At 40.6% G+C, this 21,595-nt stretch overlaps 1 protein-coding gene across 1 annotated transcript; it reads right to left on the bottom strand.

Annotated features, from left to right (window-relative positions):
* Positions 1-16,514: 16,514 nt before the first annotated feature.
* LOC128474006 (keratin, type II cytoskeletal 5-like) lies at positions 16,515-21,303 on the bottom strand. Its single transcript, XM_053456244.1, has 9 exons — positions 20,794-21,303; positions 20,416-20,630; positions 19,296-19,356; positions 19,120-19,215; positions 18,399-18,563; positions 17,889-18,014; positions 17,378-17,598; positions 17,210-17,244; positions 16,515-17,108 (listed from the first exon to the last, which is right to left on the bottom strand). The coding sequence occupies exons 1-9, from the start codon at positions 21,286-21,288 to the stop codon at positions 16,876-16,878; spliced, it is 1,647 nt and encodes a 548-aa protein (XP_053312219.1). The 5' UTR covers positions 21,289-21,303; the 3' UTR covers positions 16,515-16,875.
* Positions 21,304-21,595: the final 292 nt, after the last annotated feature.

Below are 21,595 nucleotides of genomic sequence, written 5' to 3'. Positions count from 1 at the left end.
TTATACCTCCCTATATGCCACTCTGCCCCATAATATGCCTTTTAACCCCCTAAATGCCAGAGTGGCATATAGGGGTATAAGGAATTTCTGCAGGCAGAGTGCTCTATACAATGTCTTTTAACTCCCTTAATGCCACTCTGCCTCCTGGAATGCCTTATACCTCCCTATATGCCACTCTGCCCCATAATATGCATTTTAACCCCCTAAATGCCAGAATGGGATATAGGGGTATAAGGCATTTCTGGAGGCAGAGTGGCACATAGGGGGTCAAAAGGCATACCATGGGGCACAGTGGCATATAGAGGGTTAAAAGGCATATCATGGGCCACAGTGCCATATTGGTGTGGCAAGCCTAGGGGCAGATGTGCGTAACTGGGGAACAGGTTGGAAATAAAAACAAAAAAAAATATTTTTCTCAATCATAGCTTTTATTAAAAAAAATAGTTTACATGAATTAACATTTACTGGTAAAACATTTTTCCTTTAGGGTCGTCTTATATTCAGGCTTTTTCTTTTTTTCCTAAGTTAATATTCAGATTTTGGGGGGTCGTCTTATAATCAGGGTCGTCTTATAATCGAGCAAATACGGTACTTCAACAAGGCAAAATGAAAAGAACAGTTGGGTCATCCCAAACACATTTCCAGTTTCCACTTTCTGCTTGAAAGTACTCTTTACTAAAATGATTTAACTGTAAACTGAATTTTTCCCTTAAGTCAGGACCTCTGAAAACCCTACTCATGCACTTGTATAAAGCTGGTGTGGGCACATGAGTAAGCCTAAAACATGTGAAAATCTGTCCATCAGTAAACCTTTACAGGATTGTCATGGACTGGAATATCCAAGGCAACCTGGCCATAGCAGGGATAGCCAGTATCTCTAAATAAAAAAAATAGGAAGCTTAAAGTCAACTCCCCCCTACCCCAACCTTGTGAGAGGTAATAAATAAAATAGCTACAAGGTATAGTGCTCCCTGAGCTGGGAAAGGGGAGATTAATATATATATAAACGGAGCTGCAGACTGCTGTTTTGGTTTAGTTTTTATTTATTTGTGGAAAACTATGTATATCCACCCATCCTCCTCACTGAATGGGGCTGGCACCGCCCACAAAGGTCATTGAGCAGCGCTGGTGCCGCCCACGAAAGTTATTGAGCTGCGCCGGCTGAATCACTTCTATTTCAAATCGACAGGGGTGGCATTTTAAGAAGCCGTCCTCGTTGATCCGAAATAGAATTGAGTCAGCTGGCCAGCGCGACTCAGTGACCTTTGACAGCCCGGTTCAGTGAGGAGGGTGGGTGGAGCTGCCGGCAGCAGCGGGACTGTCTGCATCGCACAGAAGTCCGCTGCTGCCGGAAAAGGCGGATCCAAGTCCCCTGCAGCGCCGTAAGGGATCTGGATCCTAAACCCAATTATAGGCTGCACAGCCACTTTCAGGGAAACGTACAACGTTCCTTCCCAGTACTCCCAACCATCATCATAATCAAGCCATCTGAATAATCAACACATCATCTGAACCAAATCAACTCATCCCCATCCAAGCAGTCCTCTCCTATTGTCTTACTTCCCCCTCAACCACCAACTAATATTGTAAGCAGGGCCTTCTTCTCCTTTGCATCAGTTTGTTATTGTATGTGTTATTGTATCTGTTCTTCTGACTGTACCAGACCTGTGGAATCTGTCAGCGCTTTATAAATAAATGTAATGTAATATGCACTGCCCATATATACTGCCCTTACACTCGTCTGCCCATGCATACAATGCCCTTACACACACATATACATACACACTACTTTTACACATGCCTGTCCATAGACTTACGTATACACTGCGCTTACACAAACATATAAACATACACTGCCCTCATGTATGCCTCCCAATACACACACATATACACATACACTGCCCTTACACACACATATGCACTGCCCATATAGACTGCCCTAACACATACACTGTCCTTACAAACAACTGTTAATACACACACACTTCCCTTACACATGCCTGCCCATATGTTCACAACAACTACTGGAAAATAGTCAATAAAACCAAAACTAAAAAAAATAAAATAACATTACTTTCCTTGTCAATGAAGGAGGCAAATTTATTGTTAAGAGTTTTAATTTGCTCCCTTTCTTCTGTGCGAACTCTTTGAATGTTTGGGTCAATCACACACACATGCACTACCCATATACACACATTACCCTTACACACGTCTGCCCATACACACACATACATGGATGCTTGCCCATACACACAAACATACTGGGTCACACTTGCTCTTAAAGCACCCCTAAGTGTCACTTAGCTTTGAGGATTGAATGTATTTATGTGGAGGGTCTAAATCCGGCTCTTTGGTCTGCAGAGCACCGACCGTTTTTCTCAAGGAGTAACATAGTAACATAGTAACATAGTTCATAAGGTTGAAAAAAGACCAAAGTCCATCAAGTTCAACCTATATACATATTGTGTCCCTACTGTGTTGATCCAGAGGAAGGCAAAAAAAACCCTTATGAAGCAGATGCCAATTGCCCCATGCCAGGGGGGAAATTCCTTCCCGACTCCAAATATGGAGAATAAATATCAGAATAAATCCCTGGATCAACGTTCTGTCTCTATTAATCTAATATCCATAACTTGTAATATTATTGCTTTCAAGAAACACTTCCAGGCTCCTTTTAAACTCTTTTATTGAGTTTACCATTACCACTTCCTCTGGCAGAGAGTTCCATAGTCTCACCGCTCTTACTGTAAAGAACCCCCGTCTGTGCTGGTGTAGAAACCTTCTTTCCTCCAGCGTAGAGGATGTCCCCTTGTTATAGATACAGTCCTGGGTATAAATAGGTCCTGGGAGTGATCTCTGTACTGCCCCCTTATATATTTATACATAGTTATTAAGTCCCCCCTAAGCCGTCTTTTTTCCAAACTAAATAACCCTAATTCTGATAATCTTTCTGGGTACTGTAGTCCTTCCATTCCCCTTATTACTCTGGTTGCCCGTCTTTGAACCCTCTCCAGCTCCACTATATCTTTCTTGTACACTGGTGCCCAGTACTGTACACAGTATTCCATGTGTGGTCTGACTAGTGACTTGTACAATGGTAGAATTATTTCCTTGTCGTGGGCATCTATGCCCCTTTTGATGCACCCCATGATTTTATTTGCCTTAGCAGCAGCTGCCTGACCCTGGTCGCTACAGGTAAATTTACTGTTAACCAAGACTCCTAAGTCTGTCAGTCGTCCCCAGTGTTTTCCCATTTAATACATATTCCCAGCCTGGATTTTTCTTCCCCATGTGCATAACCTTACATTTATCTGTGTTGAACCTCATCTGCCACATCCCAGCCCAAGCCTCCAGCCTATGCAGATCCATTTGTAATCGTGCACTGTCCTCTATTGTGTTAACCACATTACAGAGCTTAGTATCGTCAGAGTAGGACTTTTCATTTGGAGTGAAGATGCCCAGTGAAGCAGAGTGCTGGGGTTCACTTGTATAGATAATGATAACAAAAATCTATTGGCTAATCTACTATGTCCATTTAATAAATTCAAGTTATCTATATACATATCCCAAGCTTTCTTGAATCCATTTACAATGTTTGCTTGTACTAAATGTAGTACACTGGAAGTCTATTTCACGTATCACTACTCTTTCTGTAAAGTAGAATGTTCTTGCATTACTCCAGCAATTTTAACCTAACCTTAAATTATGTCTATTAGTCCTTATCAGTTGTCACATAAACTAGAAGGATTATTACCCCTATTCAGTGTCAGTGCCTCCTTGTAATTAGCGATAGCTACGTGTCACTCACAAATGGTTATTTCACTAATATGTCTGCCCCTTTTAGTGCTTACGAGCCTTTAGCAACAGTAAGCGGCACACAGGGCCAGCCTTAAGTGTTCTCATGCCCCGTGCCCTCCTCCCCATTACCAGCCCCGGTCAGGGCCGGCCTTTGGGGTGTGCGAGCTGTGCGGCCACACAGGGCACCATGGCAGCAGGGGTGCCACTAGGTGACCACATGTCCCGGATTGCCTGGGTCCCGTGCAGCCTAATTGAAACGCCGTCTTTTTTTTTATTATTGACACGGAGGAGAGAGAGAGGGGTGCCGAGCTGTCACTCATGAAGTTTTTAGCAACCGCTCGCTGCCCCTCCGTCTACTCCACAAGGCAACTAGCTCGGTTGCGGTGCCGACATGTCATGCTGAGCGCCGAAATATGACGTCATGCTCAGCAGTGAAGCAGCGTGCATTGCGGCAGAGCAAGGAGACAGAGGCCTTGCGATCTCACCGCTGGATGTCTGGAAGGTAAGTGAACTAAGGGAGGAGAGGAGTCAGATAGAAAGGGGGGAGAGGGTGTAGATAGTCAGAAAGGGGGGAGGTAGATAGTGACAAAGAGTGTAGTAAGAATATTCAAATAAATAGAGTGAGAATGAGTGAGAGAATGAATGAATTAGTGTGTGGATGAACTGTGTGAATGAGTGAGAGAATATATATCGGCAGCAGGGTCTAATATTTATATATTGGCAGCAGGGGCTAATATTTATATTTATATTTGGAGCAGGGGCTAATATTTATATATATATATTGGCAGCAGGGGCTAATAGCTAGATATATATCGGCAGCAGGGGCAAATATTTATATATATATATATATCTACAGCAGGGGCTAATATTAGTAAATATAACGGCAGCAGGGGCTAATATTAATATATATATATATTGGCAGCAGGGGCTAATATTAACTCATTCAGTCCCCTATGGACATACCGGTAAATCCAAAAAACGCATTCCAAAAATCTCCTACGGACGTACCGGTACGTCCTGCCCTTCTTGCAGCAGCAGGGACAGATCCCTGCCGCTACACGGAGATCTTTGACAGCCTGAACTCCCCCCTGACAGCAGAAGCCATCGTTGCTGGCTTTCTGCTGCCCGTTCTCCTGTAACAGCTGTCGGCCCAAACACCAGAAAACTGTTACATTTTTAACCCCTTAACGACAATCCCCGTACATGTACGGGGTTGCCGTGCAACGTGTTAACGACAATGCCCGTACATGTACGGGCTGCCGTTAAATAGCTGCATCGCCGTGATCGCGGCGTTTTTGCCGCGATCGGCGGCTTTGCAGCATCCACGGAAGCCTCACAAGTGAGGCTGACCGTGGATCCGGGGAGGGCAGCCCTCGGCAGCCCTCCCCAGAAGAAAAATGGCGCCCGGCTAAAACTGCTTAGGAAGCGATCGGAATCGCTTCCTAAGCATAAACTGTGTTGCTGACATGCCTCAGTATCGAGGCATGTAGCAACACAACCCCCCCGACCCCCGATCACCTTGTGATTGCTCCGAGGAGCAACCACAAGTGCCATCCTGTGAATGAAGTTGCCGTCATTCACAGGATGGCATTAACAATAGATCTGAGTTCACAGAGGGTCTATCCAGACCCTCTTGAGAACTCTCGAGCTCCTCCTGCAGGTTGAATGCAGGTACTGCATCCAACCATGCAAGGTCAATGGAGCCCAGCTCACTAATGATAGTGACTAGTAAAAAAAAAAAAAAAAAATTTAATTTTTTTTTTAAAAAAATGGTCAAAAATGTTTAAAAAAAATGTAATAAAATATGGTAACATGTAAAAATCCCCACTGTCACCAAAAAAAAAAAAAAAGTCCTAAAATTTTTTATCTTTACAAAAATTCTTTAATGGAAAGAGTTAAAATATTGGCATTACAAATGCCAATAGGGTGTCTAGTATTAAAAAATATATGATTTGATGGGGTAAATTGAATTGGCCTGGTTCAAAGATGTCCCAAATATGGGACATGGGACAGATGTGTAAATGGCAAAAAAATACACACCTCACAAAGGCGGCCTTTTACCTCCCAAATAACCCTACAAACCCATGCATGGGGGGTATCGCTACGCTCAGGAGATGTTACTGAACACATATTGGGGTGTTGTGTGACACGGACATATACCAGGAGCGATAAATTTATACCTGAAGTACAACATGTGTGAAAAAAATACAAAAAGAATTACTACCATAAAGATTCACAAAGGGTGGTGGTAAAATTAGTGCATTGAAAGGGTTAAAATACCACCATTTCAAATACCTTGGGGTGTCTAGTTTTTAAAAATATATGATTTGATGGGGTAAATTTCATTTGCCGGCTTCAAAGATACCCGAAATGAAACATGGGGGGAAGAATTACCAGATTTGGAAAAAAAGGTTTTGAAATGGCAAAACGCTACCTGTACTTATTGCCCCATAACGTGCAGAAAAAAGCAAAAAAACATAAAAACATTGGGTATTTCTAAACTCAGGACAAATAGTAGAATCTATTTAGCAGGTTTTTTCATTAGTTTTTGCAGATGAGTAAAAGTTTTCTGTTTAAAAAGTGAGAAAAAGTAATTTTTTAACAAAAAATCCCCATATTTTATTTATAGTAACTTAGATGATATGATAAAATGAAAGCCCTGTTTGTCCTGAAAAAAACAATATATAATATGTGTGGGAGCGTGAAATGAGAGAGAAGAAAATCACAGCTAAACATTAACACTGAAAAACGTTAAAAGAGCCATTGTCCCACAATATACTACGAGTAAAAACCCCTATTGTCCTTAAGGGGTTAAATGCACAATTGCATGATTAGGCATTCCAGGACTGCTGGAAGGTAAGTGAAGTACAAAGGGGAGGGGATAGGGTAGATAATAGGATGGGAGGGGGTAGATTGTGAGAAGTTAAAGTGTAAAAGTGACTGTAAAAGTGTATCATAGATGGATTTGTGGAAGATGGCACAGGCAGGGTGTTTCTGTGACAAAGATGGCACAGGCCGGGCTGTGTGGTGACAAGTCCACTCATGCTGGGCTGTTTGGGGATGGCAGGTCCTATGTGTGTTATCTGGGTGCTTGCCAGGTTCTATGTGGGCAGTGTGGACGCCAGGGCTGGCTTTTTGGTGTGCAACCTGTGATCTGTGCCTGTAATTTAGGGGGTTTTACCTTTATTACTGAGTTTTTATGCAAATTCCAATTGATCCATACCTGCAAAGCTGGGTTTTGTGTGTTAATGTGTTGATCTATCCCTGCTATGCAATGTTCCCATACATTATTTATGTATGTAGTTATGTAGGTTTGTGTCTTATTCAGTTGATCTATACATGAATGTGCTGTTTTATGTGTTGTTTATTTGATCTATACCTATTTTGAGGTGCTGGAGCGGAGGGAGTGATTGCATGCTAAGGAGCGTGAAGCGGGGCCCAAGGAAATGCTTGCGTAGGGTTCGATTTTCTTCACTATAAAATGTATTGGCAGCAAGGTCTAATATACCGTGTGCGATGGCTGTCTAGTGATGGGAGCAGCGTGAGGGGTGAAAGCTCCGCCCCCTCGCACTGACCTTTCACCCCTCACGCTGCTCCCATCACTATGCAGCCATCAGACTGCCGAGAATGTAATCTAAACGGCCGCTGGGTGCTGATGCTGCCGGCCGCCTCTGCTTTAATACTTTTTTTTTTTACTTTATATGGAAAGCCAATCCAGCTTACCATATAAATAAAAAAAAAGTGTTAAAGTAGCTCTGGCCGGCGGCATCAGCACGCACCGGTCGTTTAGATTACAATCCCAGCAGTCTGATGGCTGCATAGTGATGAGAGCAGCGTGAGGTGGAAGCTCCGCCCCCTCACACTCAGACTGCTGCAGCACCGGATGTCAGGTCAGTGGCATCCTGTCAGCATAGAGGAGAACAGTGTGCAGCTACCAGGAAGTCAAGAGAAGTAGAAGGTGAGTAAAATAATGTATTTTTTGTACTGTATAATGTTTTTTGTATTTGTTAAAAACAAAAAAAATCGGCGTGTGTGTATGTAAGTGTGTCCCCCTATATGCCTCCAGAAATGCCTTATACCCCACTATATGCCACTCTGTCCCATGATATGCCTTTTAACCCCCTATATGCCAGAGTTGCATATAGGGGTATGCATTTCTGGATGCAGAGTGACATATAGGGGGTCAAAAGGCATATCTGGAGGCAGAGTGGCATAAAGGGGGTTAAAAGGTATATCATGGGGCAGAAGAGCATAAAGCATATCTGGGAGGCAGAGTGGCATATAGGGGGCTTTTCTGGAGGCAGAGTGCCCCATGATATGCCTTTTAACCCCCTTCATGCCACTCTGCCTCCAGGAATGCCTTATACCCACTATATGCCACTCTGTCCCATGATATGCCTTTTAACCACCTATATGGCAGAGTGGCATATAGGGGGTTAGAAGGCATATCATGGGACAGAGTGGCATATAGGGGGTATAAGGCATTTCTGGAGGCAGAGCGGCATATAGGGGGTTAGAAGGCATATCAGGGGGGCAGAGTGGCAAGCCTGGGGGCAGAGGTGCATAACTCGGGGGTAGGTTGTCATATGAAAGGAAATAAAAACCAAACATGTCTCAATCATAGCTTTTATTAAATATGGAAAAAAAAATAGTCTACATGAATTAATAAAGAAAGAAAAGTTTCTTACCAGAATATCGTGAAGAATAATGTGATCAGTGTTTTGTTCCACTGAATAAAATGGTACTCTTTCATCTACAAATGTTCGCAGTAGTAAATGTTTTGATCCCATTATGTGTAATGTGTTTCATTTATTAGGGCCTTTTAAAACTTTTGCTTTCTGGCATTTTAATACAAATAATGAGATAAAAAGAATGGCACATAGTGTGACTCGGGTGTGTATAAGGGGTGTGTGTGGGTATAAGAGCTTCACCGTGAGATAAACTATATGGGGCTGGTCTCCAAATTTTTCCAGGGCTGCTTTTCAGTCCCAGTCCAGCCCTGCCTGTAAATCCTGGTCTGGATTTTAAAAGCTGTTGGAGCACCAGCCCACCCTGCTCTTCTGGAGACTCCACCCCAGGGACCCATTACACAATTTACAAGTCACTTCCTATATTGTAGTTTTTTTATTGTGCTTCTCTTTCCCTGGGGCTTTAATTTCCACATAAGGACACACAAAATTAGACAAAGTAGGGCGTATATACCGCCCATCCACTACTGTACCGGCCTTTCTGTCACAATATATATATATATATATATATTGGCAGCAGGTTCTAATATTGATACATATTGTCAGCAGAGGCTAATATTTATATATATATATATATGTATATATATATATATATATATATATTGGCAGCAGGGGCCAATATATATTTATATATATATATATATATATATATATATACCGTATTTGCTCTGCCTCCTGAAATGTCTTATACCTCCCTATATGCCACTCTGCCCCATAATATGCCTTTTAACCCCCTAAGTGCCAGAGTGGCACATAGGGGTATAAGGCATTCCAGAAATGCCCTATGCCCCCATTTAACACACACACACACACTTACTTACTTACTTACCGGTGACTCCAATTTCCTGCTGTATTGCCGGGGCAGCGGGTTGACGTCTCCTTCCCCTGCAGCCGGAAGGAGGTGGAGTTGGCAGCGAGGGTTTGTCTGCGCCCATCGCATATACCTTCCCCGGCTGTCAGAGATCAGAGTTCCTCGCACCGGGGGACGTCAACCCGCTGCCCCGGCAATACAGCAGGAAGCACCGGTAAGTGTGTGTGGGGGGGAGACAGGAGGACCCCTGCAGCGGTGCGGGGGATCTGGATCTTAGTCTCATAATCAGACCTCTATTTGAGGTCTGATTAGAAGACGACCCTGATTAGAAGACGAGGGGTATTTTTCAGAGCATTTGCTCTGAAAAAACCTCGTCTTATAATCGAGCAAATAAAGTATATTGGCAGCAGGGGCCAATATTTCTCTCTCTCTTTCTCCGTTTCTCTTTTCATTATCTTTTCATTTTCTTGTTATCTCTGCCCTCTATCTTTGTCTCTCCATTTTCTTACTATCTATTCTATACAATCTTTCCCCTCTCTTTCCAGATTTTAGCTTTCTGAAGTCCTGTGGTGGGAGTGTGAGGTCTATGCATACCAACCTCTGTTTCAGTGCTTTATCAGCATCAATAGCCGCACGCATATTTAAGAAAGCTCCTTCAGTGGCAGGTAGTCCAGCCCGCCTCTGGAAAGAGCTGCCTGGTTTCCAGCTGCCTGCTTGCCCCCACAGAGAGAGGACATGTTGAGGTGAGGTGTCTGGGCCGCACAAGACTGAAGGAACAAGAGCTCTGCCTTTCGCTATACTTTAAAGACAAGAGAAAGTGTAGCTCTCAATTTTGTGACATTTGGGCATTTCCAATTTCTCCATGAATTTGATTTTGGATTTCAGCATTGGTAATTTATTCTTCCTTGTTTTTTTACGTGGCTGATTTTCAAGTTTTGCTGCCACCTAGTAACGTCATTGCAGACATAAGGGATCCCTGTTTTTAACTTTTTAAACAAATTTAGCAGTCATCGGTTAGCAGCCACCAACCTCATATTTTTTTGACATTCAAATATAATAACTTTTATTAGTTCCAAGAATAAGAAAGATTGATATCATTACATATGAATTGGAATGATTAATCAAACATAGTCATAGATTATGCCAACACATGTATTTGATCATACCTTTTGTACAGCTTGAGAACATAGTTAGGTTATACATTCCTAACTCTGTAAGTTAATCTTTTCCTCCAAGTTTGATTTTAAGGTTTCATGATATAGCCACTCCCTTTTGTTGATGTGACTCTTATTAGGTTTACTAAAAGAAGAGTTTTGGATATCAACTCAATAAAGTATGTATAAGAAAATATAGATAGAAAGAAAGAGGGAATCTCTGTGACAGCTCATTTCCAATATATATAGGGAGTCAACTCAGAAGTACTAGAGAAACAAACCAAACAGATTGCCAACTAACCAGCAAGGAAAAAGAAGACTATTGGATCACTTAAGAAGAACCGAGACATTACAATTAAGCAAGCGGACAATGGGGTGCTACGGTTCTTATGAACACTAAAGGTTACATAAAAGAAGCACACAGACAAATCTGGTGACTGCCATCAGGCAACAGGTGGAAGGTCTGGCGCCAATGGACCCCAAAGTGGGCTGCTTCTATATACTCCCCAATATACACAAAGAGGGAAACCCTGGGAGAACCATAATTTCAGGAGTTGGAACACTTACAGAAAACAAATCTTAAACCCTTAGGAAAGGGATCACCCAGTTACCTCCAAGACACCACCAATCTCTTAAACAAACTTGCCAGCATTGGCACAGTTCCTGATGGCACCATTCTTGCTACCATGCATGTAGAATCCCTCTACACAGTAGCGTCGGCAAGAGGGGGCCATGGCCCCCCTACATCATGCTTTTCCCCCCGGTGTGCCCCCCCAATTGAAATGCCGTCTTTTTTTTTTTTTAATAGACCCGGCGGAGAGAGTGAGAGGCGTCGAGTGGTTGCTGAGGAATAAGTTCTCAGCAACCGTTCGACGCCTCTCACTCTTCTCCGCGACCGCGAGGCCTATGCCTTGTTCGCAGTGCCGGCATTTCAAGCCGAGCGCCGGTATATGATGTCATATCCGGCGCCCAGCAGTGAAGCCGGCAGAACCAGGGATACAGAGACCTCGCGATCTCACCGCTGGACAAGCCCAAGGTAAGTGAACCTCAAAGGGGGGGTAGAGAGTTAGGAGGGGGTTAGAGAGTCAGAAGAGGTAGATAGGAAGTGAGAAGGGGTATATAGGGCTGGATTGGGATGGAGAGGGGATAGATTGGGAGGGAGAGGGGATAGATTGGGAGGGAGAGGGGGTAGATAGGATAGATTGGGAGGGAGAGGGGATAGTTAGGATAGATTGGGAGGGAGAGGGGATAGATAGGATAGATTGGGAGGGAGAGGGGGTAGATAGGATAGATTGGGAGGGAGAGGGGGTAGATAGGATAGATTGGGAGGGAGAGGGGGTAGATAGGATAGATTGTGAGGGAGAGGGGGTAGATAGGATAGATTGGGAGGGAGAGGGGATAGATAGGATAGATTGGGAGGGAGAGGGGATAGATAGGATAGATTGGGAGGGAGAGGGGGTACATAGGATAGATTGGGAGGCAGATGTGGTAGATAGGGAGGCAGATGTGGTAGATAGGGAGGGAGAGGTGTTTATGGGACAAACATGGCGTACGTTCAGCTGTTTGGGCACAAAGTTGACACAATGTGTAATTTGGGTGCTGGTCAGGTTCTATGTGGGCAGTGTGGACACCAGGGCTTGCTTTGGGGTGTGTGACCAGTGATCTATGCCTGTAATTTAGGGGGTTTTATCTATACCTTTAATGCAGAGTTTATATGTAATTTCCAATTGATTTATATCTGCAAAGCTGGGTTTTGTGGCATTCTGTTCATCTGTATCGGCTATATTTCCATACATTATTTATGTTTACCTGCAAATATAGGATTTGCATGTCTTATTCAGTTGATCAATACCTGGAGTGCTGTTTCCATGTGTTGATTATTTGATCTAAACCTTCAGTGCTGAGTGTACATGTGATTTCCAGTTCATATATACCTGCAATGCTGGGTTTGTGTGTTCTGTTGGTTTATACCTGCAATGCTATGTTTCCATACATTATTTATGTATACCTGCAAATACAAGTTTTTTTTTTTAATCTCATTCAGTTGCATGTGCTGTTGTTTATTTGATCTATGCCTGAACTACAGGGTGTAAGTAAAAGAGCGCTATGGTTTAGTGAATGAGGGGATAAAGGGACTCTGGGGATGATTACAGGGGAGAGGACCTCTCAATGTAACGGTGCAGGACTGACTCTCACTGTCTTCCCCTGATCTGCAGTCAGTGTGGGAAATATTTTTATTTTTAGTATGGTAGCGGAGGGAGTGATTGCATGTAAGGAAGCGTTGAGCGGGGCCCAAGGAAATGCTTGGGTAGGGTCCAATTTTTTCACTATAAAATATATTGGCAGCAGGGTCTAATATTTATATATATATTGGCAGCAGGGGCAAATATTAATATATATTGGCTGCAGGGGCTAATATTAATATATATAGGAAGCAGGGACTAATACTATATATATCGGCAGCAGGGTCTAATATTAATATCTATCGGCAGCAGGGTCCAATATTAATATATATCAGCAGCAGGGGCTAATATTAATATATATCGACAGCAGGGGCTAATATATATTGGCAGCAGGAGCTAATATTAACATATATTGGCAGCAGGGGCTAATATTAATATTTATTGGCAGCAGGGTCTAGTATTTATATTCATATTGGCAGCAGGGTCTCGTATTTATATATATATATATATCGGCAGCAGGGGCTAATATTAATATATATTGGCTGCAGGGACTAATAATATATATTGGCAGTAGGGGCTAATATTAATATATACTGGTAGCAGGGTCAAATATTAACATATATTGGCAGCAGGGGCTAATATTAATATTTATTGGCAGCAGGGTCTAGTATTTATATTCATATTGGCAGCAGGGTCTAGTATTTATATATATATATATCGGCAGCAGGGGCTAATATTAATATATATTGGCTGCAGGGGCTAATTTTATATATATTGGCTGCAGGGACAAATAATATATATTGGCAGTAGGGGATAATATTAATATATACTGGTAGCAGGGTCAAATATGAATATATATCGGCAGCAGGGTATCATTTTTATGTATATCGGCAGCAGGGTATAATATAAGTATATATCCGCAGCAGGGGCTAATATCAATATATATCCACAGCAGGGGTTAATATTAACATATATCAGAAGCAGGGTGTAATATTTCTATATATCGGCAGCAGGTTCTAATATTTATATATATTGTCAGCAGGGGCTAATATTAAAGAATGAGAAATAACTGCCAGTTTAGCTGTTATTTTGAAATCATATTTCAATCACGGTCTTTACTTCAAAGAGATAAGTGCATATTATGTAGTTAAAAATGCACGTCTAAAGTGTGTGTGTGTGTATATATATATATATATATATTTATATATATATATAGTGTATATGTACTGTTTTTTAATTTGCCCCCCTACTTTGGTCCCTGGCCCCCCATGTGCCCCCCCTAAATATGAAAGCTGGAGACGCCACTGCCTCTACACCAATATTCCCCATTGTGACGGTATAGCAGCATGCTGCAAATCCCCTGGAACAGGAGACCCTAGAAATGGAACCCATAACACGACTAATTGTAAGGGACCAGGAACCAGATAGATACAAAAGGTAAAATATAATAACATGTTTAATAAGGCAAATGCAAAGTACAGAATCGCAGTCCAAAATGTATTCAAAAGACACGCCGGGTTCGGTAGCCAGGACAGGTAGTCAGATGAGCCGGTTCAGGAACACGAAGATCAGAAAGTCAGTATGCAATACCCAGGAATCAGGAGCCAGGAGAGAAGTCAGACGAAGCCAGGTCATACACAGTAATACAGGATACAAAATAATGCACTTGGAAACTGGAACAGACACAAGGGCAAAGAGGAAGCTTAAATAGCCTGAAAGGAAATTCCTGATAGCAGCCAGGTGGGTAACTCTGGTACTTAAGAGGCAGTTAGTTAGCAATCAGCTGATTCAGCCTGACACAGAGAGGAAAGGCTTCTCATTTAAAATCAACATTGAACCGTGACACTAATACAGTTTATACTCAACCACAACTACTTCATATTTGGACAGGACTTTTATCTCCAAGAATGGGAATGACAATGAGCACACAAATGGCACAACAATATGCTAATTTGTTCATGGCCAAACTGGAGGAAAACTACATCTCCACTTGCCACACCAAACCACTGGTATATCTCCGCCACATAGAAGATATCCTTATCATCTGGACTGGTAGCGAAGAGGAACACCTCAAATTTCATGAAGAATACAATGCCTTCCATCCCAACATAAAATTGAAACTGAGCTACCCCCACACAAACATCCAATTCCTAGACACTACAATTTACAGTTCATCCAGACTTTACTCTACCTCAAACCAACAGATAAACCAACTTACCTAAAACACAACATCTCAGACATACCAAAAACTCAATCATCTACAGTTAAGCCATAAGATATAACCGCATATGTTCGAATTCTACAGACCAAGATAAACATCTTCAGAATCTCAGGAAGGAGTTCATCAGCCATGGATACAGTGTAAAAATCACAGACTCTCAAATACAGAAAGCCAGGTATATCCCCAGAGAAAACCTTCTGATATATCAGCAACCACAAAAGAGAGATCAAGTGCCATTAGTGGTAACCTACAATCCACAAATTGAAGCCCTACACAAGATCTTGAGGGAACTACAACAATCCTACACACTGATGAAAGATATTGTACAATATTCCCACACACCCCACTACTTTCATTCAAACAACTTCCCAACTTCAAAGCGTGCATTGTGAGAAGCACCCTTCACAGACAAACAGCAAATGGTACCTCTCCATGCCAACACATCCCCAACACAGATAAAATACTAATACCTGGCTCACCCTTGCACCACAAAATCAATGGCTGTTTTACATGCAAATCATCTAACGTGGTGTACCTCACATATTGCACATGTGAAATGTATGCGATGTATGTGGGGGAAACAGGCCAAGCATTAGAAAATTGGTTTCATTCCCACAGACATGCTATCAATCAGAAAAAATAGATACACCTGTTGGAGAGCATTTCTGTCGGCCTGGGAACAGCATACAGGATGTAAAGTACTGGTGGGAGCGTTCTGATCAAAGATGCTCTGACTGAACTGTATCTGTCTATTAGATCACTGTTAGTCCGGCTAATTTACTGCTGAGGGAATTCTCCAATACCGATGTGTTTATTTTACCTTTTTGTTAACGTGTGATCTGTGCTTTTGCATTTAGAAAATTCTGTTTCACTTTAATGCCTAAGAAAGGGACATAACAACTTGGTCTTCAAAGCTAGCAATTAAACTTTCAGTTAGCCAATAAAATAGTATCATCTTAACTATCTTTTCTTCTATCTTGCCTTATTGTGAAGCCTTGCAGTTTGGACTCACGTTTATCGATAGTAGGAATTTATAAGTTTGGATTTGAGTTCTGGCCATGTATTTTTCTTTATTGAAGTTCCTGCAGCCATATATCAATCACCCTACACTCACCTCTGTTTTGATAACTTTTAAGTTCTTACTTGATACACATTAACATAGTAAGAAAAGGCATTGTTCTTACAAAATAGCATGTATTTTAACATAATAAAAATTGGAATGTATGTCTTGGATTCAATAACGTGTTTCATTTATTATAATATTATAAATTAAAATATATTTTTTTATTGTTTCATTTAAAATAATATGTTTCATTTTTTAGTATGGTCAATTATATGTACTGCTGTAACTAATGAAATTAATATGTTTTGAGATCCACTATGTTTTGTCAATTACTACAGTGAACTTACTACTTATGAAACTGTTTATTTTGCAATCTACATAAGAATTATAGATAAAACCTGTAATACTATTTCATAAGGATCATATGTAGGAAATGATGCCCTTTTAGAAAGTCAAAAGTTAATTATGAATATGCATTATAGTTGTTGGTTTTGGTGTCTGAATTTTGTCTTGAATTTACTATAAGACACAGAATATTTTTATAATGATTGCAGTTTATTGAAGGATTATTAGAAAGACATATTGGCAGAAAAATCCATAGCCTCTTTACACTAGCAGGAAACATTTCAGCCCATTTGCAAAAAAACATGTAAAACCATTTTCATACGATGTGTAGAAAAGCGTATGCAATAACTAGACATGCTTAGTCTTTTAATACTAGGTGACAATTGTAGGGGTGAAAAATTGCTGACTTTAAAACAGTTTTTACATCAAGCAAATAGATACAGAGAATGTGTGGTGGAAAACATATAATCATATAATAAAGTACATTTTAAGCCACATGTTACCACAGTATCGAGGATTGCAGCTGCTCACAACATAGCATGAGTAAAGACTTTAATATCTCTTGGAGCTTGTGGATGTTTTCGACACAACTTTTATACTTGAGCTGCTGCCACCTGAGGAGCCGAAGCTTGCAACCTTTCCACTGTTTGCACTGAAGCTTCCACCTCCTACACTGTATCCTCCACCAATTCCGTGTCCAATACCAGAACCGTATCCACTTCCACCGCCAACTCCATATCCATGACCAGCTCCACTGCTGCCACCGTAGCTTGAGCTCACAACAGCTATTGGTGAAAATGATAACAAAATATATACAGTATTTAGTTATCATGATTGAACCCTCCAAGTAAATAAATGCACATTATAAATCAGAAATGGAACTTACAGATGTTTACAGGTCCCACTCCTTCTCCTGCCAACCTATATTAAACAAAAAATACATGTTTAATGTGGCACATTCCTTTGTGACCAGTGTTATGACAAACAACATGATAATTTACATTTTGTTCTTCATTATCACGGATCCACTAACATGTATTATGGGTTAACTTACCTGCACTCCTCTCCTTCCAGGAGCTTCCTGTAGGTGGCGATCTCAATATCCAGAGCCAATTTCACGTTCATCAGCTCCTGGTATTCGTGCAGCTGGCGAGCCATGTCCTGCTTGGCCTTCTGTAGAGCAGCTTCCAACTCAGCCAACTTGTTTTTGGCATCCTTCAATGCAAGCTCTCCACGATTCTCAGCCTCAGCAATTGCACTCTGAAGGTTGGCACACTAGGTGCATAAAGAATGACTTTAGACTGATGTATGTGTTTTTAATGTTTAAATGTGTTTTTAGAAACACTATTAATATTGCTATCACTTGATTAACATAGTCAAACTATATAGAAGTTAGCCTTTTAAAGACATGTTATACTCATTTGAACATATCCTAGTTCAGTTTTACAGTTAGATTGCTAAAGAAGCAAATGGTTAAATTCTATTTTAAGGCAGTAGTTGTCTTTGTTACATGTTATTCTTCTTACTAGTCCTAAAAATCACCCAACCCTGAAAAGTAAAAGTACCTGTTTCTTAACACTTTCAATTTCAGAACGTAGTCTGTTGATCATACGATTAAGCTCAGAGATTTCAGCCTTGGTATTTCTCAGGTCATCACCGTGTCTTCCAGCAGAAACTTGCAGTTCTTCGTACTGTAATTAGAGGTAGAAATAGCGAAATTAACGCTATTCAAATTTCATACATCAGTGTGCAATACTAATTATGATAAACATACAAATTGTTCAATATTTACATTTCAAAATACTATGAATGAATGTCTGTAAAATGATACGTTGAAAATAATTTTAAATGTATTTTTGTCTGGTTTACCCACATTGGCCCTGCAGCTTCAGCTACTCCTGTATATCTCCAAATTCACTTTTGGCAAACATACTATGATATAGAATGTCAATACCTAGCTCGATCTGATGATGATGTGAATCACAAACTAAAAATAGCTGGAATATGTCAGGATGCCCTGCACTGATCTGTGATGTTACTCAAAACATTACTTTATGCATTGTAAGAACACTCACTTTTGATTGATACAAGGACTCTGCTTCTGCCCGGCTTCTGTTGGCAATATCTTCATACTGAGCTTTAACTTCAGCAATGATACTGTCCATGTCCAGAGCTCTGTTGTTGTCCATGGACAAAACGACTGAAGTATCCGAGATCTGTGCCTGCATCTGGCTGAGCTCCTAAAATAACAAAGCACAAATATTGCTTGACCTTCTACAATAGGAAAGGATACAATCATATGTGCATTAACTATACAGTACATTTCATCCAAATTACTGATCTGACCCTGGGGGTGAGTTTTAAAACATAACTGTGTCTTGAAACATACTTCAAGACACAGTTATTCTATAAGATGCTTACGGTAAAACTATACTTTTTATTGTAGTATACCAAATTAAGTGTGTTGTAACTTCTCACACCTTAAATGCCATATTGGCTGAGGTATCATGGGAAATGGCAGCATTTAAAAAATAACTTGACATACAGACTTCAAAGTTAAATTCAGCTATGGTTTTATCTCCATTCCTCTTTGAAATATGGAGAGTGTTGCTTATTAAAACACAATATTTATTATATATTATTATTATTATTATTATTATTATACATTGAACTCATGTGAGGATTAGAATCAGGCCAGGTATAATATCTCTGGGCCAGAGGATTATTATACACGATTTCAAAATTGTTATGGACAAATTCACAAAGTTGAATTGTAGAATGCATTAACGTAATTACCGCATCAAAGACAGCTCTTAAGAAGTTGATTTCATCTTTCAGAGCATCCGCCTTAGCTTCCAGTTCCACCTTGTTCAGGAAGGCACCATCCACATCCTTTAGATACAAAATGACATATATGTCTTATTGTATGAATAAATGGTCTAATGCAACATGCATATTGGATGATGCCTCACCTTTTTCAGCACAACAAATTCATTCTCTGCAGCTGTGCGCTTGTTAATTTCTTCTTCATACCTATTTAAAAGAAAATGTAGTCCATGTTTTCTGTATGTAATAATTACCATGCAATTGCAATGGGCATGATGTTGCAGCAGCACTGTGTAGAAACGTATACAGAAATGTAGAATAGAATGACTTTTTTTTAATTCTTTATTGGTTTTTACAGGGATTCACACTGGGAAAAAATGCCTCAAATACATACAAGCTACAAAAAATAGAAAGATATTTAAACTTCAAAGCTTCATTTTAAAAAAGGGACAGTCATTCAATCAAACAATCATATGAACATAGTCGATTGTCATCAGTGGTCGTCAGAAAAAAGCGCAAGCATATAATAAAGGTTAAAAAAGGATTTGGAGGGATATGAATTATATTAAAATTGTTAGGTATCAAATTTCAACCATACACCTTACCATTTGAGTGCTGAGCCTCTGCTTTTTTATTTTGGATTTATTGAAAGACTTGGTGGTATCCTGGCTCGAGCACCATCTCACAACTAAGTGTTGTATTCCAACCTTTGTTTCTGTGCATGCCATTTCACCTCATAGTTATTACACTTGACAGATTAGTGGTGGAATTTGTATAGGCCAAGGAAGGGTCTACCATCCATGGAGAATTTTATTTGGGTTTTCCTGTATATCTAAGCAGTGAATTGCTCTTTCCCATCTTAAAAAGACATTTAACCATATTTTTGGTTAATTTGAGTGTAAGTTTGAGTGTTTGGGACATAAGATTTTTTTTTGATGTTTGTCAATAAAGTCATCCAAAATAGAGTTTTGAGCAATTGAATTATATCTCAAAAAAGTTCCCGCTTGTTTAATTAGGTCTTCTCAGTACCCCTATCTGGTCTGTCTATGTTAAAAAAATTGAGCTCTATAGCAAAATACCATTACCTCACTATATTTACGCTAATTTTCATGTTAACTGTTTAAAATGAACAAAAATATAACTAATAGCATCATTACATGCAACCCAAATAAAACTATTGCTAATTATCCAGACCGTATTTAACGCAAATTATTTTTTGCATCTAAATAATCTATTTGGAAATATAGCAAGTCATTATTCACTTACTTGGCCTTAAAATCTTCAACAGCATCTTGCATTTGTCTCAGTTCAGAATCCAAACGGGCTTTGTCATTTCCCAGACCATCCAGTTGTCTCCTTAGGGCGTTAATATAAGCTTCAAACATGGGTTCCAAGGTTCTTTTCACTGTTTTGACACCCTGCTCTTGTAAGAGTCTCCATTTGGTTTCCAGTACTTGGTTCTGTTGCTCTAAGAATCGGACCTGAGTGACAACAAATATTCATAGTATCTATAAAATAGGCATTGAGCAGAGATTATGTGGTAATAGGTCTAGAAAGTATCCGCAACATAACCCACAAACCCATATGTTCCCAGCAGCTACTAGATTATAGTCAATAAAACCAAAACAAAATAAAATTACTTACTTTGTCAATGAAGGAGGCAAATTTGTTGTTAAGGGTCTTAATTTGTTCCCTTTCTTCTGTACGAACTCTTTGAATGTTTGGGTCAATTTCCAAATTCAGAGGAGCTAAGAGGCTCTGGTTAATAGTAACTTCTTGGATTCCTCCAGGAGGGCACACTGGAAACCCAGGGCCACCGCCAAATCCATGTCCGACACCAAATCCAGATCCCAGTCCTCCGCCAAAGCCAGCTCCACTACCAGCACCATACCCAGAACCGTATCCATGACGAGACTGAGAACTGATGGAAATTCTTTTGCTCCCTCCTAAATTGTGAAGACTTCTGCTGCCAAAGCCACCATAACTAGCACGGCCAGAGGTGGCACCTCCACAACCAGAGCGGCTGACAGAGTGAGTGCTGAAGCTAGTGCGGGCAGCCCCTGATGGGACAGCAGAAGCAGCACTGAAACCTTTTTTGGTTCCTCCAACAGAGTATGTTGTTTGGCGAGAAACTGACATGGTCCTATTAGATGTGTAAAGATTTGGTGCTGAGAATGAGCAGCAACAAGATAGAGTGAATTTCTCATGAACGAAACTCCCCTATTTATCTGTCTCAGTGTATGGGTTTGGTCACAAGTATGAGTATGCATCATCTTACATCATTAATGGGTTTGGCATGCCTGCCAGCAATCTATATGTTGAGCATCGCATCTGACTAATTCACATCAATATTACCTGATGTGCAAAGTTTGGTTTCTAGATGAATCCTCTTTTTTGGCAACTCTCAGTATACAACTAGATGTTCGCCTGTCATCCACATCGTGTA

This window comes from Spea bombifrons, chromosome 2 (assembly GCF_027358695.1).
Source record: "Spea bombifrons isolate aSpeBom1 chromosome 2, aSpeBom1.2.pri, whole genome shotgun sequence".
Taxonomy (NCBI): domain Eukaryota; kingdom Metazoa; phylum Chordata; class Amphibia; order Anura; family Pelobatidae; genus Spea; species Spea bombifrons.
This window is presented reverse-complemented; position numbering and strand designations above follow the sequence as displayed.